Source organism: Martes martes, assembly GCF_963455335.1.
Source record: "Martes martes genome assembly, chromosome: 5".
NCBI classification, from domain to species: domain Eukaryota; kingdom Metazoa; phylum Chordata; class Mammalia; order Carnivora; family Mustelidae; genus Martes; species Martes martes.
Window position 1 is genome coordinate 127,628,855 of NC_137892.1, and position 27,481 is coordinate 127,656,335.

At 37.8% G+C, this 27,481-nt stretch overlaps 1 protein-coding gene across 1 annotated transcript; it reads left to right on the forward strand.

Moving 5' to 3' along the window:
- The first annotated feature begins 14,914 nt into the window (after nucleotides 1-14,914).
- On the forward strand, nucleotides 14,915-23,860 carry MOCS2 (molybdenum cofactor synthesis 2). Its single transcript, XM_080803705.1, has 7 exons — nucleotides 14,915-14,977; nucleotides 15,900-16,021; nucleotides 17,059-17,203; nucleotides 19,820-19,947; nucleotides 20,702-20,852; nucleotides 21,718-21,841; nucleotides 23,736-23,860. The coding sequence occupies exons 3-7, from the start codon at nucleotides 17,106-17,108 to the stop codon at nucleotides 23,802-23,804; spliced, it is 570 nt and encodes a 189-aa protein (XP_080659831.1). The 5' UTR covers nucleotides 14,915-14,977; nucleotides 15,900-16,021; nucleotides 17,059-17,105; the 3' UTR covers nucleotides 23,805-23,860.
- Nucleotides 23,861-27,481: the final 3,621 nt, after the last annotated feature.

The following is a 27,481-nucleotide window of genomic DNA, read 5'->3' on the forward strand; positions in this document are numbered from 1 at the left end:
GGGACAATTAGGTGCTCAATAAATACAATTTTTATTGCTAAACATTTCCTCCTTTGTGTATAGAGACCAACACTATGGAAAAACATGCTAAATTATGAAAGTCTTCTACAGTTCCTATACAGGACCAAGTTGATACTGTTATCCCAGGGGGTAAACAAATTTTCCACCAATTCTTCTATTATTCTTTGCACATAGCAAGTGGAAGACTCAGTGTGAAAGATGAAGGGTGGAGGAGACCTAAGTACGTAAAATGTCTTAAGTATTGGGAGTGTATGTCTGTGTGTGCATGTGAATGTGTTGTGTGTGTGTAGGAAGCTCATGCTAGGATTAAACTAGCAGAGATTCACTGATCATTTCCAAAGAGCAACATGGGATACATTGGAGCATCTGCCAAACTTAATCCACCTATGAATTTAGCAACACCCTCAGGACACTGCTGAGGCCTTCTACTCTCAGATTTATCCCCATAAAGAGGGGGAGATTGAGGCATTTTTCTTTTGTCATTTAAAGCCAAGAAATCTTGCCAGATTTTACATTTGAAGTAAATATGTAAAACACTGATAGCATGAATTCATTTTTCTGAAATGCATTTTAGTATTTATTTTAAAAAGTTGAACAACTCGACTTCAACGTGAAAGATTTCTTTTCTCTATGGACTAGGAATGACCTTCCTAAAATCTAAAATGTTATTTTCTTGAGAGATAGTAACAATGAAGGTGATCTTCCCAAATATACTATGTGAATTATGTTGAAATATTTAGTGTAATTATAGAAGTATAAAATGTAACAACAGCTCATTATTTCAAAGTGGCCTTCCATTTATTGAGAATAAGATATCAGTTGGTGCCCTCTTGTGGAAATGATTATGTTAGGCGTTAGAAAGGAAAATCTATAGAATATTGTGTTATACCTGTCCTAGATGTGTTTTTCCCCCCCCCAGCACTTTTGATGACTTCAAATTAATATGTAGTTTTGTTTACATGTGAAGTCCAGGAGAAGATTTTAGCATGTAGCATAATTATGGTCTTCACAGATTTACACTGTAAGACTTTTTTTCTTGAGTAGATCTTGACCTGTCATCTGATTCAACTGTTCTAAGAACTTTAATCAGAGCTCATTTATGTACATTTACATTTTACTCAAAAAGTTGAACCAAATAAGGATATTAAAATACAAATAAATATACTTTTCACAAGTTTTAACTCCGTCGTGCCTCCATCAGAATTTTTTCCTCTAGCAGTGCCAAAGCTTCTCTTGATGGTTTTCCTCCAGGGAGAGCTGGAATAGCTGACCCAGCTCCTGAACAACTTCTGATCAAGTGGGAAAGCGTCTACCAACTTCATAGCCATGGCCACTTCCATCTCCTTAGTGGCTGGTCATCCTTGCTATGTGTCATGCAAAGAAGAACAGTTAGGCTGGTCCAAAACTGAAAGTGATTCCTGAGCTATAGAATTCTCTGGTATTGAAGGAGTAGCTGGCTAGCTGCTGAGTAGACATATGGCAGAATGCATTCAAGCTTGGTTATTTGGACTCAGTGATCTTCATGGTCTCTTTCAACTCTGAAATTCTAAAGCTCTTTTTAATGGTTAGCCCCATCAAATAAACTAACCACTTCAGTGACTCCTCTTCAGTTCCAGGATGGCTACGTAGACTTGAACCTGCCCCTCACAGCATTGGTCTGTACATTCCTTTGGAATTGCTCTATCAGGTAAACCTTCAGAAACTTTAAAGGGCCAATCAGAGTGTATGTTAATCAGGACAGTGGATCATAATAGAGATATGAAGCCCTTTCACCATTATTTTTAAACAGTTATAAATAATCAAGGAATGTATAAATTATCTCTAGCAGGCAATTGTCAGGCATAATTATAGGTGGGATGCTGACTCATATAGGAAAACAGGCAACATAGAAAGTGTAGGTATACATACTCAAAGGGGTGAGGCTGATGTGATGCACAAAGGACCCAGATACAAACCCTAGCTCTGTTACTTATTAGATGAATGATACAAGGTAAATGTCCGAGTTTCATTAATCTGTAAAATAATGAGTATACTTACCTTGAAGGCTTGTGGTAAGAATTAAATGACATAAAAATGCAAAACACAGAGCATGGTATTTAGCACTTAGAAGGCTCTTGAAAAATGCTAGCTTTTCTTATTAAGGGGAAAAAATAATATAGAAAGTGAAGTCATGGGCAGAAAGAGTCTGTTAAGGCCTTCATAGGCACGGAGAAATAACACTAAGTAAATGTTTCTTGTATGTAATTAAATTATGCTCACTTAAGATCTCTAATAGGCTTACCTTGTGAATCAGCGGACTATCTCTCCATCTTCCCAAATATTTTATCTCTGATTATTGACTGGGGCACATTTTAATCTCTCAGCATTTGGATTCACACAGTGAATTCTCAGCTGACTCAGAACCATACATCTGTACAAACAGCACACTGTGATTTGTACCTTACTTGGGTTTTCATTAGAGCATCTCTGAAACCTGACAACAAAACGTTTAGGAAACTCCCTACAGTGAGAGATACATATTTAGAACCTTGATGATGAGTCCTGACTATTTTTTAGTTCAAAATCCAAACTATAAGATTGGTCAGGTCTATAAATTGGTGATTACATTTTATTCAATAGAGGATAATTTCTCTATACTTAGTAGCATTCAAAGGATACAGAACTGGAGAAAAATTCAGAGGATGATATTTGTAATTATTAGCTAAAATAGTGCCATCATGTGGCAAGAGCAAAAATAGCATGCACTCAGCCAATTCTGAAAATAGCAATTCTTGATTGGTTTTTAATTAATTGATTTTGATAATTAGATTAATTGATTTTAACTAATATTAATTTAAAATAATTTATTTCTGGGGTGCCTGGATGGCTCAGTGGGTCGAGCGTCTGACTCTCCGTGTTGGTTCAGGTCATGATCTCAGGGTGGAGTGTCCAGATCCATGCTCAGCAGGGAGTCTGCTTCTCTCCCTCTTTCTGCCCCTCCCCCTGCTCATGCTCTCTCTCTCTCTCTCTCTCTGTCTCTCAAATAAGTAAGTAAATCTTTAAAAAATAAAATAAGATAATGTATTTCAAATACTATACAAAATGAAACTTTATTATTGTTTTTTGGGGGGATGACTTTAAATACACACAATTCAAATGTGCATAAAATGGAAAAGCTTTTTAATTTAGTTTCTGTGATCTAAACCTAATGTAGACAATGAATGATAAATTTGACTCGAAGCTAAGTGAAGCATGAATTCTGGACTTGAATAATGTTAAAAAAATATTCGATTGCTTTGCTTTGCTTAAAACTCTATGAAATAGTTTGATTGATTCCCTGAGCAAAAATTAATATATAGCATGCTAAGAGAATTGACTGGCATTAAAAATATAAAGACCAGGTTTCAGTGTGGCAGGAGGAGTGCTAAAATTGATGAAATTTCAACAGGATATATCCTCAATGAGAAAGAGAGAGACAGAGAGAGAGAGAATGAATGAGGTATCAGTGAATACCTGGAAGAAAAAGTACAGTTGGAGGACTTGTAACTAATGAGGACAGAGCGAGTTGTAACCATCTGGCATGTTTAAGGAGGAGGATAACCATCTAGAATGTCTAAGGAGAAGGATACAACTGAGAACGTTTAAATTAGACCTCAGAAACCTGGAGCTGGAAAAAAAGCCCAGTGGTTTGTGGAAATGAGAATACATAGCAAAACCAAGATTTTTAAATTAAAATCTGTATTTTGAAAAGTTGACCCCTAAATTCCCAGGCACCACCCTCTCTGTATGTACAGAACTCCAGGAAGCCAGACATTTATACCCCCAGAAACAAATTAGAATGTATCTTTCTGGCTTCTATTTCAAAATGCTATGGAAAAAGCCTCTTCTGGCTATGATGGACAACATTTACCCTTTCAATTGAAACAACTAAAAAAATGGACAAAATATATGAAACAAGTTTTTAGGATATTGAGAAAACTTTTAAAAAATGACAGAGTTGGGGGGGGGGAAGCCACAGTAGGTGTAGAGAAACAAAGATAAAGTAACAGAAGAGAAAATAAAAACTAGAATGTCATGGAGAAAAAGTTTCAAAGTACCAAAAGAAAAAAACTCAACCTAGAATTATGCAGTTGTTGGATATAGTGTTCTATATGTCAGTGAAATCAAGTTAAGTAATTGTTGTATCCAAACCTTCTCTATTCCTACTGACTTTTGTCTGCTCGTTTGTCTTTCAGTTGATAGATGTGTATTGATAGACATGTGTTAAAATCCCCAACTGATTGTGGCTTTATCTACCTTTGCTTTTAGTTCTGTCAATATTAGCTTTATATATTTAAAGGCATGTTATATGGCATATACTAATTAGGAATGTTATACCTTCCTCTTGAATTAAATTTGTTTTTTTAGGGGGGGAGGGGCAAAAGGAGAGAGAGAGAGAGGGAGAATCTTAAACAGACTTCTCACTCAGAGCGGAGTCTGACTTGGGGCTTAATCTCATGATCCTGAGATCATGACCTGAGCTGATATCAGAGCCACCCAGATGCCCCTTGAATTGACCTTTTAATTATGACATGATATCCTTCTTTAACTCTCACATTTCGTACTTTAAAATCTATTTTGTTCTTTGTGAATATAGTCATACCAGCTTTTTTTTTTTTGGTTAGTGTTTGCACAGTATATCTTGTCTTCACTCTTTTCTTTACAGTCCTGCCTTCTCTCTGCTTGGGATCTATATCCCTATGCCAAATTTTGGAAAGTACCCTAAAGGAGAAGGCTGGAATGGAGGTGAGTCTTACCACTTGTGCTTTCCTTCCCTCAATGACCCTAGCTCTTGCAATCCAGTGTGTATAGACAGTTGTTTAATAAATCTTTCCAGACGTTAATTTTTGTGAGAAGGTAAGCCTCAATCCAGCTACTCAATCATGACCATAACTGGAAATGTTCCATGTACTATCTAGCTTCCAACACTTTTCTTTTGCTGTCTTTCCTAGTCTCCTCATCCTTGTGGGTTTATGCCTTTTTTCCCCCTCCTTTTACCATACTTTTTTAGAGGGAGAATAAGTAAATATACATGTTCAAACTGCCAGGTTTCATAAGACACTCTCATCTATGTTATGCTGAAGTTTTGTCTGAAATTGGTTCCTTGCACACTTGCTTGCTTGCTTCCCCATCCTTATTTTCCACCACTTCCTAATCAATAGTTTCCTAGGATCATTTCATTAATAAATATATGTGTATTTAAATTCTCATTTCAGCTTGTGCTTCTGGGGAACCAGGCCTAAGGTATCCTATTATATGGTAGTATTTACCTCTTAAAATGTATTTATATTTTCTGACCATAGTTCCCATGATTATTCAGGTTTGATTAAATATTTCCACGGATTTAAAGTTTGCCACCAATCTTTTTTCACAATGGCTTTTGTTTTAGTTCTTCTTTGGTCAGATTTTGAGGAAGATTTATAATATGGCACAATGTGTAATATATTTCTCAAATTCTTTCATTTTTATCTGTTTTCTTTGTGGTTGAATAACAATATGTCTGAATGTGAAACATTCAGTTTCTTTCCTTCACAGTGGTCCATGTCTTCTGATACTACTAAATGCTAAGTGTTAGTGGGAAGAAATCAAAAGATAGCTCAATTTTCTTCCACTTCTAAATAACTTAAAAAAAATCTTGAACAAGAAAGTTCTCAAATACACAACCTAACCCTACACCTAAAGGTGCTGGAGAAAGAACAACAAAGAAAGCCTAAACCCAGCAGGAGAAAAGAAAAAATAAAGATCAGAGCAGAAATCAATGAAATAGAAACAAACAAACAAACAAAAACCCCCAAACAAACAAAAACCAAAAAAACAATAGAACAAATCAATGAAACTAGGAGCTGGTTCTTTGAAAGAATTAATAAGATTGATAAACCCCTGGCCAGACTTATCAAAAAGAAGAGAGAAAGGACCCAAATAAATAAAATCATGAATGAAAGAGGAGAGATCACAACCAACACCAAAGAAATACAAAAAACTATAAGAACATACTATGAGCAACTCTATGCCAACAAATTTGACAATCTGGAAGAAATGGATGCATTCCTAGAGACATATAAACTACCACAACTGAACCAGGAAGAAATAGAAAACCTGAACAGACCCATAACCAGTAAGGAGATTGAAACAGTCATCAAAAATCTCCAAACAAACAAAAGCCCAGGGCCAGACGGCTTCCCAGGGGAATTCTACCAAACATTTAAAGAAGAATTAATTCCTATTCTCCTGAAACTGTTCCAAAAAAATAGAAATGGAAGGAAAACTTCTAAACTCATTTTATGAGGCCAGCATCACCTTGATCCCAAAACCAGACAAGGATCCCATCAAAAAAGAGAATTACAGACCACTATCCTTGATGAAAACAGACGCAAAAATTCTCACCAAAACACAAGCCAATAGGATCCAACAGTACATTAAAAGGATTATTCACCACGACCAAGTGGGATTTATTCCAGGGCTGCAGGGTTGGTTCAACATCCACAAATCAATCAATGTGATACAATACATTAATAAAAGAAAGAAGAAGAACCATATGATACTCTCAATAGATGCTGAAAAAGCATTTGGCAAAGTACAGCATCCCTTCCTGATTAAAACTCTTCAAAGTGTAGGGATAGAGGGCACATACCTCAATATTATCAAAGCCATCTATGAAAAACCCACCACAAATATCATTCTCAATGGAGAAAAACTGAAAGCTTTTCCGCTAAGGTCAGGAACATGGCAGGGATGTCCATTATCACCACTGCTATTCAACATAGTACTAGAAGTCCTAGCCTCAGCAATCAGACAACAAAAAGAAATTAAAGGCATCCAAATCAGCAAAGAAGAAGTCAAACTACCACTCTTTGCAGATGATATGATACTATATGTGGGAAACCCAAAAGACTCCACTCCAAAACTGCTAGAACTTGTACAGGAATTCAGTAAAGTGTCAGGATATAAAATCAATGCACAGAAATCAGTTGCATTTCTTTACACCAACAATAAGACAGAAGAAAGAGAAATTAAGGAGTCAATCCCATTTACAATTGCACCCAAAACCATAAGATACCTAGGAATAAACCTAACCAAAGAGGCAAAGAATCTATACTCAGAAAACTATAAAGTACTCATGAAAGAAATTGAGGAAGACACAAAGAAAAGGAAAAATGTTCCATGCTCCTGGATTGGAAGAACAAATATTGTGAAAATGTCTATGCTACAATATGCTATAAAGCAATAAATAAATGCTATAAAGCAATCTACCCATTTAATGCAATCCCTATCAAAATCCCATCCATTTTTTTTCAAAGAAATGGAACAAATAATCCTAAAAATTATATGGAGTCAGAAAAGACCTCGAATAGCCAAAGGAATATTGAAAAAGAAAGCCAAAGTTGGTGGCATCACAATTCTGGACTTCAAGCTCTATTACAAAGCTGTCATCATGAAGACAGTATGATACTGGCGCAAAGACAGACACATAGATCAATGGAACAGAATAGAGAGCCCAGAAATGGACCCTCAACTCTCTGGTCAACTAATCTTCGACAAAGCAGGAAAGAATATCCAATGGAAAAGACAGCCTCTTCAACAAATGGTGTTGGGAAAATTGGACAGCCCCATGCAGAAAAATGAAATTGGACCATTTCCTTACACCACACATGAAAATAGACTCAAAATGGATGAAGGACCTCAATGTGAGAAAGGAATCTATCAAAATCCTTGAGGAGAACACAGGCAGCAACCTCTTTGACTTCAGCCACAGCAACATCTTCCTAGGAACATTGCCAAAGGCAAGGGAAGCAAGGGCAAAAATGAACTATTGGGACTTCATCAAGATCAAAAGCTTTTGCACAGCAAAGGAAACAGTTAAGAAAACCAAAAGACAACTGACAGAATGGGAGAAGATATTTGCAAACGACATATCAGATAAAGGGCTAGTATCCAAAATCTATAAAGAGCTTAGCAAACTCAACACCCAAAGAACAAATAATCCAATCAAGAAATGGGCAGAGGACATGAAGAGACATTTCTGCAAAGAAGACATCCACATGACCAACAGATACATGAAAAAATGCTTCCACATCACTTGGCATCAGAGAAATACAAATCAAAACCACAATGAGATCCACCTCACACCAGTCAGAATGGCTAAAATTAAATCAGGGAATGACAGATGCTGGCGAGGATGTGGAGAAAGGGGAACCCTCCTACACTGTTGGTGGGAATGCAAGCTGGTGCAACCACTCTGGAAAACAGCATGGAGGTTCCTCAGAAAGTTGAAAATAGAGCTACCCTATGACCCAGCAATTGCACTACTGGGTATTTACCCTAAAGATACAAACGTAATGATCCGAAGGGGCATGTGCACCCGAATGTTTATAGCAGCAATGTCCACAATAGTCAAACTATAGAAAGAATCCATTCATCAACAGATGAATGGATAAAGAAGATGTGGTATATATATACAATGGAATACTATACAGCCATCAAAAGAAATGAAATCTTGCCATTTGCGATGACGTGGATGGAACTAGAGGGTATTATGCTTAGCGAAATAAGTCAATGAGAGAAAGACAACTATCATATGATCTCCCTGATATGAGGAAGTGGAGATGCAACATGGGGGGTTGGGGGTAGGAAAAGAATAAATGAAACAAGATGGGATCAGGAGGGAGACAAACCATAAGAGACTCTTAATCTCACAAAACAAACTGAGGGTTGCTGGGGGGAGGGGGGTCGGGAAAGGGTGGTGGGGTTACAGACATTGGGGAGGGTATGTGCTATAGTGAGTGCTGTGAAGTGTGTAAACCTGGTGATTCACAGACCTGTACCCTTGGGGCTAATAATACATTATATGTTTATAAAAAAAATAAAAAAATTAATAAAAAAATCTTCTTGAATACCTGAAGAAATTTTATCCTGAAAATTTAGTAAAGACTAGGAAATCTTTTAATGTCTACTGTGATGTTTCAGAATTTTATTAAAATTTTATTAATATACACTGTGCCCTCCTGCATTTGGGAAAATTATCTTCTATTATGATTTAAAATTCATGTCATGTGCCATTTGCTTAGACTTTTCATTCAGCTACATAGCTTGTCTCTATGTTCTGTGGTCCCTATACCTACTTTATGTTTATTGTGTTTGCTGTAACCATTTAATTTCTTTTTCCTCTGTGTTCATTGTAAAATTCTCCAGAGTTTCCTCTAGACCTATACTTCCAAAAATAGCTAGTGGCCATATGTGGCCATTAAATCAAAATTAATTAAAAACTTTTAATGTAAACTTTAATTCCTTGATTGCAGTAACTACATTTTAAATATTCAGTAGTCATTGTGGCTACTCTATTGGCTAACACAGTTATAGATCATTCCAATTATTGCAGAAAGTTCTACTGGGCAGTGCTACTCTATACTAATAATTGAGTCTCTGCTGCTTATTGTATTTATCTTCTTATATATTTATTCTTTATTCTGTGCTGGTCATAAGTTAGTCATAGGTTAGTCCATAGTTAGTGATATTTCCATATAACCTTTATTTCTATTTTGTATTTTTAACTTATCCTTTAAGTCTTATACAAATTTGTGTCCTTATAAATTCTTTCATAAAGTATTCTGGGGGAAGGTGCAGGGGGCTTGCTTTCTACTATAAGATATTTTTTCATCTATCATTTGCATACTATATTTTTTCATGTTAGTTTTAATTAATTTTTGCTGAAATATATTTTCCCTTGTTTTTTAAATTCTTTTTTAAAAAATATTTATTTATTTGACAGAGAGAGAGAGATCACAAGTAGGCAGAGAGGCAGGCAGAGGGGGAGGGGAAAGCAGGCTCCCTTTCTGAGCAGAGAGCCTGATGCGGGGCTCGATCCCAGGACCCTGAGATCATGACCTGAGCCGAAGGCAGAGGCTTAACCCACTGAGCTACCCAGGCACCCCTTCCCTTGTTTTTTATACTTTGTTTTCTGCTTCTCAAGTTACTGATACTGAACATGGAAAAATTTGTCTAAACGTATTTATGCTGATTACAATGTGGCTAAATCCCCTTTCTTCCACTTCCATTCTTTTCCCTCATTTTATGAGTGACACTGCAAAGGTCAGCAAATATGGTGTGTACTACAAATTGGCCCATCTCTTAGTTTTGTAAATAATTTTGTTGAAACAGAGCCACACTTCTTCATGTACATAGTGTCACTGGCTGCTTTCACTGTACCATAGCAGAGCTGGGTAGCTATGACAGAGATCACATGACTTGGGATGTTTAAATATTTACTGTCTGGCGCTTTACAGAAGAGGTTTGCTGACCCCTGAGGTACAGAGAAGGAAGCATCTATAGCCTGAGGGCATGGGGTGGGCTGAGTAAAGGATTGGAAGAGATTTTTCTCAGCTAGGCCTGTGTGCAGCTTCTGTTGGCCAAAGTAGGCTCTGTTCTCTCTTGCCCTTTTATTAAATGTCTTCATCTGGTTTAACTTCATAATGTCTGGGATATCTCTTTACATCCAGGGATAAACTTGGGCTTCAGATCCTCCTCAATTTCTAGTTGGATTTGGGCATCTTGAACTTTTGCCATTTCTAAAGAGAGGAAGTAATACAAGAGGTTTCACCTTGTATTCAGGCATCAGTTGTTTCTACTTTAGAATTGCTGACAGGTATGTGATAGGTGGGGTTGACTCCCTTCTTGAGCACCGTTAGGACAAGGAGAACTTTTCCTGGGCTGTCCCTAAGGATACCGGGCTCAGCTTCACTCTGCTCCTGCAACTGCCTCAAATGAGGTTTTTATGTCTGAAGGGATGGGTGTCCTATTTTTATAAAGATTTCTGTGTCACCAACTCTCCTTTGGTAAGATTTTTCAGGTTTTTGTTTTCCCTCTTCAAGAGTATTAAGAAAGTCAGTAACAGGCGCTTTCTAGAGCCCGCAGCATGCTCCTTGAAAGAGCCTTTGTATTTTTCATTGGCTAACAACCCCTGTGTGGTGTATTTTTTTGGATTTTTTTTTCTTTAACTTATTTGTTGTGCATATATTAGATTATGAAATCTGGTTTTCCTCTGCCATCTAAAACTGGAAGATTGTATATTGGCTTTAGAATGCCATCAGTGAAAAGCTGACCATTTGCAAAAAACTCTTTTGTATTTGCTTTCCACTTAACAAGGTGAAGGATTTGCAAGTGGAATAGCTAAGCACAAGGGGGCATGTTTCTTTTGACTTTCATTTCTTTGAATAAACTAATGTATATAGTGTATACTGGTTTTTATGTTTTCATTGAAGATGACCAATCAATAAAATTACACAAGAAGAATCTGTTTTTTTTTTTAAACTTTTTTTGTTAAATAACTTCATTCAATTGCAAAACTGCTTCAACAATAGTTTGTAGATTCCCCACTGAGCAGGGAGCCTCATTCAGGACTCAATGTCAGGACCCCAAAATCACTAGATGACTGGAAGGCAGATGCTCAACCCACTGAGCCACCCAGGCACCCCTCTTCCTTCTATTTTTTAACATAGTACATGAGTATACTCTTCAACTTGTCTGAAGTCACTGAAGTAAGTAGCATTTCATGAAGAGTTCCTGATAATGAGGTAAAATATATGACCAGATACCTAGGACTAGATACTATTTAATAGCTGAAAATTATGGCAGAAAATATTTAGGAAAAATAAGAAATTTATTATCTCACATAATTAAAAAATCCATGGATAAGTCTTCATTGGCTTTCTTTTTAGACTTATTTGTTCTCAGGCTCCTCAAAATGGCTCAGAACTGATACAGGATCATATCTTTAAAAGTGTGTGTGTGTGTGTGTGTGTGTGTGTGTGTGTGTGTGTGTGTCTTTGTATGTGGCTTTCCACTGAAAGTAAAAAGCCACACTGGCTTTCAGGACCCCCCAGAATCTATACATCCAAGTTCCCTTTATTCTCTTCAAAATCATCTTACCAGCCTTGCTCTATTTCTCTCTCTCTCTCTCCTTTTTTATTTATTTATTTATTTATTTATTTATTTACATTTCAGCCACACTGGCCTCTTTTATCCTTCAAACATACGGAGTCTTTCCTACCCAGGTTTGCCTCTTCCCCGCAGCACTGCACAAGGGTGGCTTCTCTCTCATCCTTCAGATGTCATCTCAGGTCAGGCAATGTTCATTCCCACCCCTCCCCCCATCCTAACAAACCTGCATCCTGCTCCTTCCCTACTCATTTCCTTCTAAGCATTCATCACAAACTGTCCTTATTTTTAATTTTAATTTTTTTTTTTTTTTTTTTTTTTACATATAGTGTCTTCCTAACTAGAATGTAAGCCCTATGAGGCAAGAACCTTACTTTTAAGTTCACAGATGTGTCCCTGGTGCTTAAATAACAATGAGCACTCAATAAATATTTATAGAATAAGCAAATTACTTCCAAAATCAAGCAACACAGAAACTTTCAAAGAAGAAAGGAAAAGTATTTTTTAAACCATCCATAATTCCATTACCCAGATACAGTAACTGTTATCCTTTGGTGAATGTTATTCAGTCCCTTTTCTCTGGCCATTAAAATTACATAGATAAAAATTTTAAATGCAAGTATACTTTGTACTATTTTTCTCTTTTAGATTTTTATTTTACTTGAATTTAACAACAAAGTAGGGAATTACAAATGAGCAGGTTATTATTTACTCACAAGACATAGCTGCCCCTAAAGGATCCTTCTAAAATTAAGAAACAAGATTATGAAAAATAAGAGGCTTGAATTGTATTTTGTAAATACATGTTCCAATTTGGGTCAGTTTCTATAACTTTTTAATTATTTCAATGTTATTTACATTTTATTCCATAACCATAATCCTAAATTTATATATTTTTAAAGAATTTATTTAATTATTTGAGAGAGAGCAGAGCGGGGAAGAGAGGGAGGAAATAGGCGCCCTATATGAGACTCGGTCCCATGACTCTGGGATCATGACCTAAGTCAAAGGCAGATGCTTAATTTACTGAGACACCCAGGCGCTCTGATATCTTTGTTTTATAAAAATTTAAGTGGATTAAAATCTTATGTTCAATTGCTTTGTTTTTGCCATTAACTTCTTTATTACTGTTTTTTAAAATTTGTTATTTGTTTATTTAAATTCTATTAGCCCAGTTATAGTAGTTTTTTTTTAAATTTTTTATAAAATTAACATATAATGTATTATTAGCCCCAAGGGTACAGGTCTGTGAATCGTCAGGCTTACACACTTCTCAGCACTCACCATAGCACATAACCTCCCCAATGTCCATAACCCAATCACCCTCTCTCTACCACCCTTCCTCCAGCAACCCTCAGTTTGTTTTCTGAGATTAAGAGTCTCTTATAGTTTGTCTCCCTCCCAATCTCATCTTGTTTCATTTTTTCCTTCCCTACGCCCCAAGCCCCCCACTTTGCCTCTCAAATTCCTCATATCAGGGAGATCATATGATAATTGTCTTTCTCTGACTTATTTCGCTCAGCATAATACCCTCTAGTTCTATCCATGTCATTGCAAATGGCAAGATTTCATTTCTTTTGATGGCTGCATAGTATTCCATTGTATATACATACACCACATCTTCTTTATTCATTCATCTGTTGATAGACATCTAGGTATTTTCCATAGTTTGGCTATTGTGGACATTGCTGCTTTTATTGGTTTTTAATTGCTCTCTTGATTGGATTTTTGTCAGAGGAGAATTTATAAGAAGGGCTCTTGGATATTTTCTTTCTTGAGGTTTTGCAGATTTAGGAGTATTGGGCTATGCCCTTTAGCAACACCCATTCGGCTGTACATAACATTTTGGGTCATGCTTTTGTTCTTAGCCTCTTTTAGATATTGGCACCATCTTCTGGCATTAGATCTCAGGGAGAAATCTAAGGTATTGTCATCATTCCCCTGTTTTCCTATTTTTGTGAATGTAATTCTTTATCCTTGATGTTTAACAACTTTATAGGCATATATGTTGATGTTAGTCAGTTCTTGTCAATTTTTCCTCCCATGGGCTACCACCTGGTATCTAGCCTCATTTCCAATACTTCTTGGAGGGTCATGTGCACCTTGCCAACTATTTGCCCTTCTGTGACCTCATAATGCTGCTTTATATCCCTCTGGCTTGGCACACCTTAGCGAAATTCCCTCATCCCTACCCTCACTCTAACATTGCTGCTACTTATTCTAGCAGATTTAGCTCAGGCCTCTGTGAAGACTTCCTGTACTCCTCAGGTGACCAGCCACTATCCCCTTACCACCCCCATGAAGTGTAACATGTACCTCTAGTATTGCATTTGGTACACTGACTTACCATTAATGGTTTATGGCTGTCTCACATCCAGCACTGTGAATTCCATGGGGACGGGCGCCTAGCTTATATCCACAAGACTGTAAGCAATTTAAAACAGAGTTCTTGCTGATGAAAAGTTGGAAATGTTGGATGGATAGATAGCAACTGGACTCATTACTGAGCAGCTACTAAACCGGGAAAGTGTAAATCTGACACAATTCGAATACTTTGATAAATTGAATGCTCTGCCTTTAAGGGACATTAATCACAAGCCGGATGTCGGGGTAATAAGAAATGTCAAAGACAAGCCTACAGGTGGGAAAGCCGAACTTCCGTGAAGCAGGTGACAAGTGTCCAGTAGAGAACGGTGCCTGCTCTCCCGCACCTCGGCTTCTCATCTAAGAAGACAGGTATGAACGGCCAGCCCTTCCCGCATTTCGTGATACCTGTAGCTGAAGCTCAGCACCGCTACCCAGCAGCGAGTGAAAACCGAGCTTTTCACGGAGTCGTCTGCAGCTGGAAGTCGGCGGGGAGAGCGGCGGGGCGGAGCTAGTTTTGCGCAGGCCCCGTGTGGGCGGAAAGAGGCGTAAGACTGCGCCTGCGCTCTCAGTCGACCTTGCTCCGCTTCCTCGGCGGGGATACCAGATCCGGGATCTGGACGGGATGGTGGTGCAATGTCAGGTAAGGGTGCGGCGCCGTCACAGGTGCATCTGACCCCTTTCCTTCCTCCCTCCACGGACCCGGCCCTGCTAAGCCGGATCCTCACCGATGCCACCTTAGTGGCACCGAGTCTTACGCCCGGTGCCGCGCCCGCTACCACTAGTGTTGCCCCTCCGGACTGCGGAGGCTTTCACTTCTGCGGCCCGAACCAAGATCAGGTCCTCTCCGCTAACTCCTGGTCTCCGGGGTGACGGCGTCAAAGGTTTCTAAAGGCACCCGCGACGTCGCCCCCTTGCTTCTATGATTATTCGCTTTGGCAAAGACAGTTTTCAAGTTCATGCATTTAACTGAGAGTTCTTGTGAAAAAAGGTGCCTCATATATGCATTTGCAAACCCTCGATTATTTGCAAACCTCTGATTATTTCGTAGAGAATAATTTGCACACTGGGACAGGTGGGTTATTTAATTGGCCAGATTTCTTAGATACTAGGCTGACGGTATAGGTTTGTCCTAGGAAATACCAGTTTAACCTGTGTGTCAAACCCACCAGCCTTTACAAATGTGAGGGTATGTTGCATAACTTAATCCTTGGCAGCTGGGTTCGATGTAATGTGGACTGGAATCAAGGGTCATATGACAACCGTGAGAGACGTGTCTCATTTTTTTATTTATTTTATTTGTGTAATTTATCTCTTGACTGAGACATCAGTTCACTGCTTAAGTGTTTATAAAGGTGCTGTAATTTATGCCAAATAAAGAACGACTTAACCTCATGGTTAACTTGTAATTAACTTGTAATTATACTAACTTTTTTGGGGGTGATTTAATTATCTCTAACTCATAAAATTTGTCTTTGGCTAAAATAATTGGAAAGAAAGCAAGCCCACCGAGACAGAAAAGGTCTATTACTGTTACTGTTAAAGGCATTTCTTCTCCTTTACAGGTTGAAGTGTTGTATTTTGCCAAAAGTGCTGAGATAACAGGAATTCGCTCAGAGACCATTTCTGTGCCACAAGAAATAAGAGCGTTGCAGCTGTGGAATGAGATAGAAGCCCGACATCCTGGGTAGTTAAGCCTTTGTAGAATACATATGATTAATACTTTTTAACATTGAAAAATGTGTAAATAATTAGAGAAAAAAGCTAATTTTTATCCATGCTTAATGTCAAAAAAGTCAGTAGGTGTATTTTTTTGCAATTACTAATAAATTCTAGTACCTAAAAATGCACGATTTCTTAAAGCTAAAGATATTTTACTAAAAAAAATTATACTGAACTGGAATACTGCCAAAGGGCCATGAATATATTTGCTTTTATAATCTATAAAATACTGAAAATGTGGGTTCTTCTGCATTTAATAACATTAAATAGAATTGTTACAAATTAAGTCAAAAACTTGTGTTTTAAATTTTTTCTTTCCCCTTCTTTAGAGAACTCAAAGTAGAAATTTCTAAGATTAAAACAAAAGTGAAAGCTCAGAAACCTTAGCTGCTGCTGAATCGAGTTTTCATAATATTTGATTTTTTTTTTTTTTTTGGTTCTTGAAAATCTTATTCCCACCTCAAGTCCTTTCTGCAACAAAGTATGATTATGGCTTATTTGAAGGAGTTCCAAGCTTGATCTCATGACCCCAAGATCAGGACCTGAGTGGAAATCAAGAGTTGGGTGCTTAACTGACTGAGCCACCCAGGTGCCCCTTTAAGCTGCTCTTAAAGTGCCCTGATAATCAATGAAATGAGGTGGAGACTCTGTCATGCTTTCTCTTTAGCCTTATACTTGTTGGGAGACACCTGGTCTTAACTGTTGTGTAGTCTTCTTTTTTTTTTCTTTTTTTTTGAGGGGTGGAGGTTGTTGTTTAAATCCCTGAGACAACACTCATTAAAGAGTTGTTAGCAAGTTGTTAGCAGTTTACTGTGTTCATTGTGGTGAATAAGTATGTTTTTCAAGGGATATGTTTTCTCTGCAGAATATGAATTGGTTTAATTAGTAACTGCAGGTAGTGCTTCATGAGGTAATATTTAATGTGGTATTTTTAGTTGCAGCTGAGGAGATTTGAGGTCTACTACAACATTGATACTTCTAATTATACTTTTTTCCCTTCAGATTGGCTGATGTCAAGAATCAGGTGATATTTGCTGTCCGTCAAGAATATGTCGAGCTTGGAGATCAACTCCTCCAGCTTCAATCAGGAGACGAAATTGCCATTATCCCCCCCATTAGTGGAGGGTAGTGCTCGTGAGCCACTTGGGTGTGTGAGACATGTTTTTCTTAACCAATTTTGTGGAAGAGGATTACATAGATGATAACTTGTATAAGATTTGCTTTAAGTATATACTCTTTGTAAGTCTGTCTGCACCAGTAAAGAGTTGCTGCTGTAATAGTTGATGTAGACGGACTTATATGTATCTTTGTATCATCTCTACATCTGTTCTCTTGTAAGCAGTTTAATTTTATGTCAGTTTGACATGTTCATTCTCTCCACTTAAAATGGTTTATTGAAATTTTATTATGTGTCAGGCATAGTGCTGGATGCTGGAGTATTAATATTCCTATTGTGCGGGAAGGAAAACTGAAATTCAGAGAAGTTAAAAACTTGTCTATGATCACATAGTTAGTAAGTAGCAGAGCCAACATTTGAATTCAGATTATTGGATTCTCTGTATTTTTTTACAAATACGTTTATTAATACGGGGTAATAGCTCTCCTCGATACAGAGAAATGTCAAGAAATTGCATAGTCAGGAAGTAAAAAGATCACTGTGCCTAACAAGAAAGCTTACCATTTTCCAGGTGTAAAGAAACAGCTTTATTACGATAGCTGTGTTGCAGGTGGTCCTAGGACCCAATGCATCTTCCCCCAAAACATAGTCTTTATCTAAGTAGGATGATGCATAAGAATATCTCTTAGTATAGTCTGGAGAGACAGAATGAGGCTTAATTTATTGTCAGCTGAAGAGCAAATAATGAAATGAATAGAAATAGAAATGAATGATTATCCCTACTTAAAAATTTTTCGTAAGTTAGGAGTGAAGGAAAACTTTCTTACTATGATATGGGCTTTTCTCCAAAGTCAAGAGTAAATACAACATTCAATGGTAAAACCTTGGTTTCGTTAAGGAAAGGAACATACTCAGGATGCCAGTTTATTTTTTTCACCTATTTTTTTTCTCTACTCTGCTGGAGGGCAATGCCCCCAAAAGTGAAGAATATATATTGCAAAGCAAATTGCCCATCATACTAATAAAGACTGGATCTTTCTTAGTTCTACTATTTGGAAATAATAGAATTTTTTGTTAGATATGTGTCTCAGTTTCACTGGGAAACTGGTTGCCATATCAACACCATGATTTTAGAAAAATGCCGTTTTTTTGAGTTTGGAATTTATTCAGAAAATAGTGTGCTGCCATTAAAGGTGTTTCTTTGTGTGTGTGTGTGTGTGAGAGAGAGAGAGAGAGAGAAGATAAAGTTGTTCTTTGGAAAGATTAGGCAGATTACTCAAACAGCATTATGTATTGCTTGAAGGTGTTTGACCGGGTTTGTATCATGTGGTTTTAGAAGCCATGTCCTTATAGAATCAAGTTGTAGGAATTTGGTATGGTTCCAAGTTCATAGAGCATAGAACATGTTTGGGTTACCTATAAGTTCTTCTAACAATCTCAGGTGGCATGTACGGAAGGTTGAAACATCTTAGAATCCAGTGGAATGTGATTATTTGTGCTTTTCTTTTCAGCAGCTGGAAGAATAGGGAAAAGAATGTTGGATTTAGTGAGATTCCCTGATTGGAATCACCTTGAATGAGTCCTTAACTCCTCTGAGCCTTCTTTCCCAATGTGAATAAAATCCTTCAGGATTTATGATTATATCCAGATGACTCCTCCTGCAAAGTCCAACTTGCATGCCCATTCTCAGCCCCTCTGTTCCCTCCTTTGAACCCTGGGTTCCGGCCTCCCCTTAGGTACTGGAGAACACCCTGGTCTTTCTTGTTCTAGAAGCTTTGCATTTGCCATTCCTTCTGTCTCTGCCTGGAGGCCTGTTCCCTTGTTTCTTTCCAGGACTGCTTGCTTATCTTTCAGGTTTCACTTCTAAATACTGCCTCTTGAGAAAGGCTTTCCCTGATGCTCTTACAACAGCCACACTTCCCCAGCACCCATGGTCTGTCTCAGAACCCTGTTTATTTTTGCGTTACCCCCATATATAATTTTTCTTTATTGCTTTGTTTCTCCATTCCTGTGTAGGTGCCTTGAGGGCAGGAGCCAGGTTTTTTGTTCCCTGGTCCTTGTCTAGTGCATGAGGTTGGTCTCTTAGTGAGTATGTGATAGATGCTTGATGAATGAAATGAGAAATGCATGGCAGAGGGCTTTGTACGACATCTGGTGATAGGCATGCAGTTCATTTCCTTATTTCCTCAGTTACTTAACTGGATTATTTCTGGTTATGAAATGAGCCCAGTTCCTGTGGAGTCAGCATTGCTTCTGTTCTTCTTGTCTTCTTTTTGGATGAAGAAAAAGGCAGCTTAGGTGTGGTGCATGGACATATAGTGGATAGAGGTAACATGCGTGTGGATGGAGGTGTCGATGTCTGACCCATACCATGATGGAAGATAAGAGCAGCAATTCCAGAATTTGGAATAGAGCGGCATATGAGAGGGATTACATTTTAAGTGATCATGTTCGTGGTAAATTCCTTTTTATATCCTGCTTGATTGATTAGGGATATTTATAAACATGCTGAGTTTTGCTAAAATTTTACACCTGCTTATTTTTATCATTCTATCACATCTAACATATGAAAAACATTAGTTGAAAAACTGTAGGTTGGGTGTTTTGCCTCTCGTACCAGTGTTAAGGTTTGTTAATATCTTCTAGGGAAGATCTGAATGGAGTTGAAGAGAACTCTAAAGATATCATAAAATTCACTGCTGAGAAGCTGTCCGTAGATGAAGTCTCAGAGTTGGTGATTTCTCCACTCTGTGGTGCAGTATCCCTCTTTGTAGGTGAGTTGTCATTTTCACAGTGTCTGTAGGCTGCGTAAGATGAGAAATTAGCAAGTGTTTCCCATGTTCAGGGTTAATAGAGGATTTTAAGATACTGAAAGCAGTAAGCCAAGATGACCCATGGTGGTGGGTAGAAATTTTTTTGGTTCTTCTTTTGTTTTAGTAATCTTCAGATTAACCTATGTTAAAGTCATTAAAGGAGTAGGATAAAAGTCATCATTAATAGGGAGAATTCTGTATTTTCCAAATATTGAGGGGGGAAAAATGGTGATGATACTACCTTAATGATAATCCTTGGAGCATGTTTCTCATCTTGGTTTGTCCTATAAGTGTTTTTAGTTATGCTTGCCTAATCAGTGTCATTTTATTTCTTTATCTTTGTGATAATTATTTTTTCTTTTTTTTTTTTTTTAAGATTTTATTTATTTATTTGACAGAGCGCACAAGCAAGGGGAGTGGCAGGCAGAGTGGGGAGGGAGAAGCAGGCTCCCCACTGAGCAGAGAGCCCAGTGTGGGACTCAGTCTCAGGACCCAAGGATCATGATCTGAGCTGAAGGCAGACTTAACATCCAGACGTCTCTATTTTTTATTTTTCTAACCAAGTTTTTGTTTTTAGAAAATTTGAAAGCATTTTTTAGACAAATTCGTATATGCTTCCTGTCTACTAAAAGATAATCCTCTTTTCTATTAATGTGTTATTTCTATTGTAAGGAAAAACCTTATTTTAATATTATTCTTTTTTTTTCTTTTTTAGGGACTACAAGAAATAACTTTGAAGGGAAAAAAGTCATTAGCTTAGAATATGAAGCATATCTCCCAATGGCAGAAAATGAGATCCGAAAGATCTGTAGCGACATTAGGCAGAAATGGCCAGTCAAACACATAGCAGTGTTTCATAGACTTGGGTATGATTTCCTTTAGCAATTTAAAAGTTAATTGCAGTTGTTTTCCATCTTTGTACCAATTCTGATTCTGGAATCTTCCATAGGAATCCTGTATTATTGTGAGAGGAAGGTTTGTGTATGATTCTGGCAGACAGAGTGGAGACACTCTGGGTGTTACATTGTAACATTTGGAGAGTGGCTGATGCTGTAACAAAGTCCAAATGTGCCAAAACTGGAAGGCCCAGCACAGATGGCCTGTGCTAATGTGCTAAAGTCCTTAAGGCCTTTTAAGAATTGTTTCATAGTTTGCACTCAGTTTGTATGACAAGTCTGTTAATAGATTTTTTTTTTATGTAAATGCCTTTAAGGTCACTAAATTAGTTTGCCTTTTCGTACCACTAAGAAGAGTGGAGTTCCATGCTTTGAATAGAACCCAGCAATAGGGACTTCATTCTGTGATATTCCATTAGTTGTTATTTTATTATTAACAATTATAATTTTATTAATAATTTTATCCATTCTATATTTATTTCTGTTTAATATTTTAAACTCTACATTATACTCATGCAATAAGTTTGTGTCTCTAGGCATTACCTGGCACTGTACCTTATCCAAACCAGAATCAGTGAAAGGTCTTTTTCTCAGTGCCCTTCAGACAGGTTTAATGGATCGATGCTAACAAATTAGCCACAATCTCAGCATCCCCTCTGCTGAATGCAGTTGGGATCAATTACTGTTTTTTAACTAATGTGGAAGTTTATGCAAAACAGAACTGGATGTTTAGTTGTAAGAATGCTTTACTGGATTTTTTTTTTTTCATCTGTTTAGTAGATTCTTTAACTAGATTCAGAAGAAATGGCATTTTTTTTCTTTCATTTTGTCAAAGCTCAGTTCCAGTGTCAGAAGCGAGCATTATCATCGCTGTGTCCTCAGCCCATAGGGCTGAGTCCCTCCAAGCTGTGAGCTATGCCATCGATACTTTAAAAGCCAAGGTGCCCATATGGAAGAAGGTAAGAAAATATCTATTTTTGCCATTTGGACATGATTTTTCTTACAGATTTTTAAAAAGATAATAAGATGACATAAAGAGCTTCTATTCATGGGTCTTCCCTGACTCTTTAGAGTCATGTGTTCTTTATCTGTGAACTGGGGTGTTTATGTAGTGTTTCCTTCCAAAGGTTTGTTAAACATGAAAAGGACATGCCCCGAAGAATGCATGGCTCGGATTAGGCCTCAGTAGATGGTAACAGCTAGAATTCCTAGTTGGGACTGCTCCATTGGCTCATATATGAATTCATTTTCTTTGGATTAGAATTCCCTTGAATTTCTTTTGGAGAGTGGGAATAATGCATGGCTATTTAGGCAATAGCTAAAACAGATTTCTGAAGGCAAAAGAGAAAAGAACTCTAGAATTTCTTTTTAGGAAAAGGAAAGGGTGGGGTATTGCCTCTTTGGAGAAAATGCATAGTGAGTAGATTTTTGAAATAGAAATAGGAAATTCTAGCTCATTTTATGTCAGCATATCAAACCAATCAAGAAGAGCAAACCTCTGGTCAAAAAAGACATTCTGAAGGGATGAAAAGCCCCAACTCCCTAATTTCTTCCCTGGTGTAGTAACAACAGTGGGATTATTCTGAATTCTCAAACTTGTAATTGCACTTAAGAGTCTAGAATTGCCTGCAGCATTTTGGCTGGCAGCAAAGCTGAGGAATGAATTAGCTGTTCAGATCAGAAGGCCAGACCAGAGGACCAGAGGGTGAGTCTTTCCTAGGAGCCTACCAGCTCAGTTAGTTGTGGAGATGAGCAAATGGGACTCTGACACAGGGCCTATGAAATTCAGTACCGTATTTTCTGAATAAAAACTGAAACCCATTCTTATAAGGGGATGCTAGTAAAGCTCAGATAGATGGTGGCTTTGCTATGAACAAAGCTGCCACAATTTTGGCGGACTACATGAGCTCATTTCCTGAATAGAGTGAGGTAGGAGGAGCATTCTACATTGAGTTGTGAGCCTGGGTGGCAGAGAGAGTTTTCTTTACAAGGGAGGAGGAGGGGGCAGCCGGCTGATAGAAGGTAAATGAGAGGGTAGGCCTCCAGAATAAGAGACTGGGCAGGAGTTGGGGCATCCTCTCCTTTTATACCTTGAGGACTAGCTGAGCTTTCTGTTTGCTTTTCTGTCTGTGGAGGGTGAGAAGGGTATACAGGTGTTCAGAGGAAAGTCAGATTCAGATTTCTGTCCCTTAGGAATAGAGTTTGGCAGGAGAGTGAGAATAGTGATACATTCTTGTTCCACTCCCTTCCAAGAAGTATCTAAACTCTTGTGGGGTTCTAGTCCCACCTGTGCTTTGATGTCATCAGTGATCTAGGCAATGGGTAGGCAGGTAGGTGGGGCACACACTCACAGTTGTCAATACAGTGCAGCCCAATCTACTTAGAAACTTCCGTGGGTGGTCACTTAATTTCACACCTAATGTGAATACCCCTTCTGCCTACAGAAAAACATTTAGAAATGTTGAAGTAGTAGATATGTTTGGAAAGGAAAAAAAAAGTTTAAAACCAAACATCTTTCATTTTCCCTGCATGACCTTGCTCAGGCGGTCTCCTGACGTGGCCCCAAATGGAATTGTTTATTCCATTTTGTGGTTGCACCTTGTCTTGTCAGGTTTTCTTGTGTATTGTTGTGTAAAGACTGTGTAAGGACACCCACTGGATTGGGAGTCCTTAAATGTAGGGAGCATGTTTATTCATTTTTCTACCCTTAGTGCCTTATGCAAATGTTTGTTGGATTGTTAGAAGAGTAGCAGATTTAAATAGATGTGATATTAATTTGCCTGAATTATTCAGATGTAGTTGAATTTATTAAGCCACTCTGTTTTGTATACCTGTTGTGGTTCTTTTTTTCAGGAAATGTATGAAGAATCATCATCATCCTGGAAAAAAAACAAAGAGTGCTTTTGGGCAACTGGTGATTAAGTCACACATTTTTTTAAGAGTACTAAAATTAAATTTGATAAACCTCTGTCTTTAAACATATTTTGATTTTTCTTCTCCAGAAGTTAAGACGGTTTAATGAAGTACAGTCTCTTATGTTACACTAGTAACATGTGACAAAAGGGAGACAAAAAATAAGTGGGTGTTCAGGATGAGGGCTGAGGGGGGAACAGAGATAGAGGAAAGGCTTTAGAGAAAAGGTGGGAGAGTCATTGAAAGGTGAGGAAAGATGCCTGTGGTAGACATACTCTTCTATGAAGTAGGAATTTCAGATTACTTATGTTTTAGTACTTTTCAATGAGAACTAAAATGAAAGGATTTTGTTTTCTTTGGCAGTAATAGTAGATGGTCAGTGAGTGAAGTATTTTGTGACTTTGTGGATGGTTTTGTCCTTTGGATATGATATTAGAGTCACAATATATTTCAGTTTGTTTTGAGAAATAGTGGTCAAGAAGCCAGCACTTTGAGTCTTGATCTTCAATCCCTGAATGAACCTACTGGAGAGTTTGACAAAGGGTTCCTGAGTGTCTGACTCCAGCTGTTCCTGTGTTTTCCACTGCTACATCTGTCAACCATGCCAGCTCTCCGTTTCTCTTGGACTGCTGCTGTGGCCTGCTGACAGTCCCCTGACAGTCCTCTGCTGCCGTTCTTCTGCCTCCCACTGAGTCAGTCCCTCAGAACCTCCTGAGATACAATCCCGTTCTAGAACCCCACAGTCCTCACTGTGGCCTATAGTCTGTGATTGGGCTCCTGCCTGCCCCTCCTTCGCCCCCCCCCCGCCCCGCCCCCACTTTTGCCGTGGCTTATTTTGTCACAGGGCCCTTACTTGTTCCTTTTTCTAGAATGCTCTTCCTCCAGGTATATTCCCACAGTCTGCTTCCTCACTTTATTTCAATCCCTGGTTTCATGTTACCTCCTCAGAGAGCCTTCTTTTGACTATCCTATTTCAAACTGGAGTCCTGTTCCTTTACTCTCCCTTCTATCTTGTGGCCCTTAATGCTACCTGATGGACTATATCTCTTAATTTTCTCCATCACTAGACCCTAGACTTGTTGAGGTCAGGGAGTCCTGTCAAATTCCTGACCCCTACCATGCACTGAGAAGTGCTGTTGGTGTTAAGTATTATGCCCCAGATTAAACACACTGGACATACGTGTAGTTGTAGCACTTAGACTTGTGTGAGGGTGTCTGGCTGAATGCATGAGTGGGTGTGTTTCCCCTCCTCCCCCGCTCCCATACTGTGACATCCAGCATAGTCCCTTCATGCTCTGCACGGAGGTTGAGAGAGGTCTCTGAAGGTGGGAGTGGTCTGTGATGCAGTTAGTAGCTGACCCGCCAGAGGGCAGTAGAGCCAGCGCTGCAATAAGAGCAGCTTGAGTCAGATGTTTAGTCTGTTCCTTTTTTTTGCATAGAACAGCAATTTCAACTTAGCCTTTTTAAGTTAGGGTTGCAGTGGTTCTTAGATGACAACTTTTAATAGGTACCTGATGACTGACTTTTAATAGGTACCTGAGTTTAAAATATTGAGGGGTTATGATAGGGTGAGGATGGAATTTTTAAAAATGCTGTTTATAGTTTTTAAAAAATGACATAGAATAAGTACAAGGAATTACTTTAACAAAATGAGTAAATATACAATTTTCCAATTTGGGACAAATTGGTAGCCTTAATATTTAGATCTGTTCTGTGATAAAACTAATGTTCTTTTTCTTCATAGTTATATTTTAATGTATGATGCATACCCACTCACTGGTGGTGGTTTCCCGGTAAGCGGCCACAACAGCTTGGTTCACCAGAGCTGAGATGGGCAGAGTTAAAGAAGGCGTTTGACAGATCACCTGATCTGGGATGGGAGACATTTGTGCATCGATGTAGATGGAAGCATGTGCCACCCAAGCTTTGCATTAATGTGCCATTTGTGCAGTGAGGGCCAGTCGGTAAGCTTGCTCTGTATCTTTCCTAACACGTCATAACTTCAGCATATTTAATCCTTAAAATATTTAAACCCTCCTGCTTACTCAAACTTAAACAAAACAACAAACAAAAGAAACCTTCACATGACTCCTTTGGCAAGTTGCAACAGTTTGCCCAACCTTTTTTTTTTTTTCTCTCTATTCCAAGCACACATTTTATTTCAAGAGAGAAGTTGTACTTTAGAGCAGGGCTTCTCAAACTTTAGTGTGTAATGTAATAGGAATCATCTGGGGATCTTGTTAAACTTCCCACTGGCATTCGGTAGTTCTGGATGGCACTAGAGATACGCATTTTGTAACAGGCTCTGGTGATGCAACGCTGCTTATCTGTGGACACACGTTTAGAGGCAAAGTTTTACACCTAGTCCCTAAACCATGAAGGTAGTTTAAAGGTTCTTACAGAACATCCTGTGGTCACTGCTAGTAACTTAAGAGATTAGATAACAGCCTCGCTCTTTGCTTACTTTGCTTCAGAACTGGTTCAAGACTCCATGGGGGTGTGCAAGATAAATACAGTGAAATATACAAGCCGCAAAATTAAAAGTCCAAAGTAAGATAACTTAATTTTCAGAACGATTTTAATTATAATTCAGTAAGGTGGTATGAAGAGTGGTTTACAGTTAAATAACATTTTGCTTGATTCTCATACTTAAGAGTTTTTCTCATACTAATGTTGATCTTTCAATTTGATTTCTCAGAAATGAATTATACAATTTGATGAACATGCATACATTTTTATATTTTTGGTGGAGAGAAAAAAGGCAAAACCAGTTAATAAAAAAAATCAACTGTACTTATCACATCTTAAAGATTCATACTTTACAGGGAGGAATATATCAAAGACAATTTCTCTTTAAAAAATACACAATTCTAACATAGCTGTGCAGTATATACATTTTTATTTTGACTTTATCTGCCAAAATCCAGTACAGATGAAACCATCTTTTTATATTTACATATGGCTATATTTTCATTACTTAAGGTTCAAACATGGAGTTAACATTTTTATTTCAAACTTTACCCTCATGTTTATCTTCTACCTCTGGATATTTAGTCTTTCAAATTGTTTAAAATGTGTATGGTTAACGTACATGAAGGGCATAATCCTGAAAAGTTATGAATGCGGATATTTTCTGTGAGCAAACTGAAATAGCAAAGATGGGCCAGGGTGCTCAGTTTGAGGGATCCCCTTTCTGTTTAATGTCTTAATTGATGAGATTTTTAATATATTAACTTATAGCTGTATATCAGAATAGATAAATACATTATGAAATTACACTTTTTATAATAGCTTTTAGTATAATCACTTGTGTGATTATGATAAATTGGTTTTAGTTTTCTTTTCACAGTTAATAACTTCTGTTTTATAAGAAGAACTCTGCCAGCTAGGAAAAATTTCTTTCCAGTTGAGAGTTCTCCTTTTGCTGCTAAAATGAATGATGCACAATTTCAAGTCTCAAGGCAGCTTCCTCACAAACTACTATTTTATAAATGGCTTGTGTGGCAGCTGTGCATGAAGCAACTGTTTTTAATCACATTCTATAGATCTTAATCTATATACCATTTATGAAATGGAAACTTTAAGATGGTGTCTTATAAGCCCCATATTATACTTTTAAAACAAAAGTAGGGCTGAATAGGAATACATAACTTTTTTCATGCAATGGGCTTTTTCTTTAATTTCTT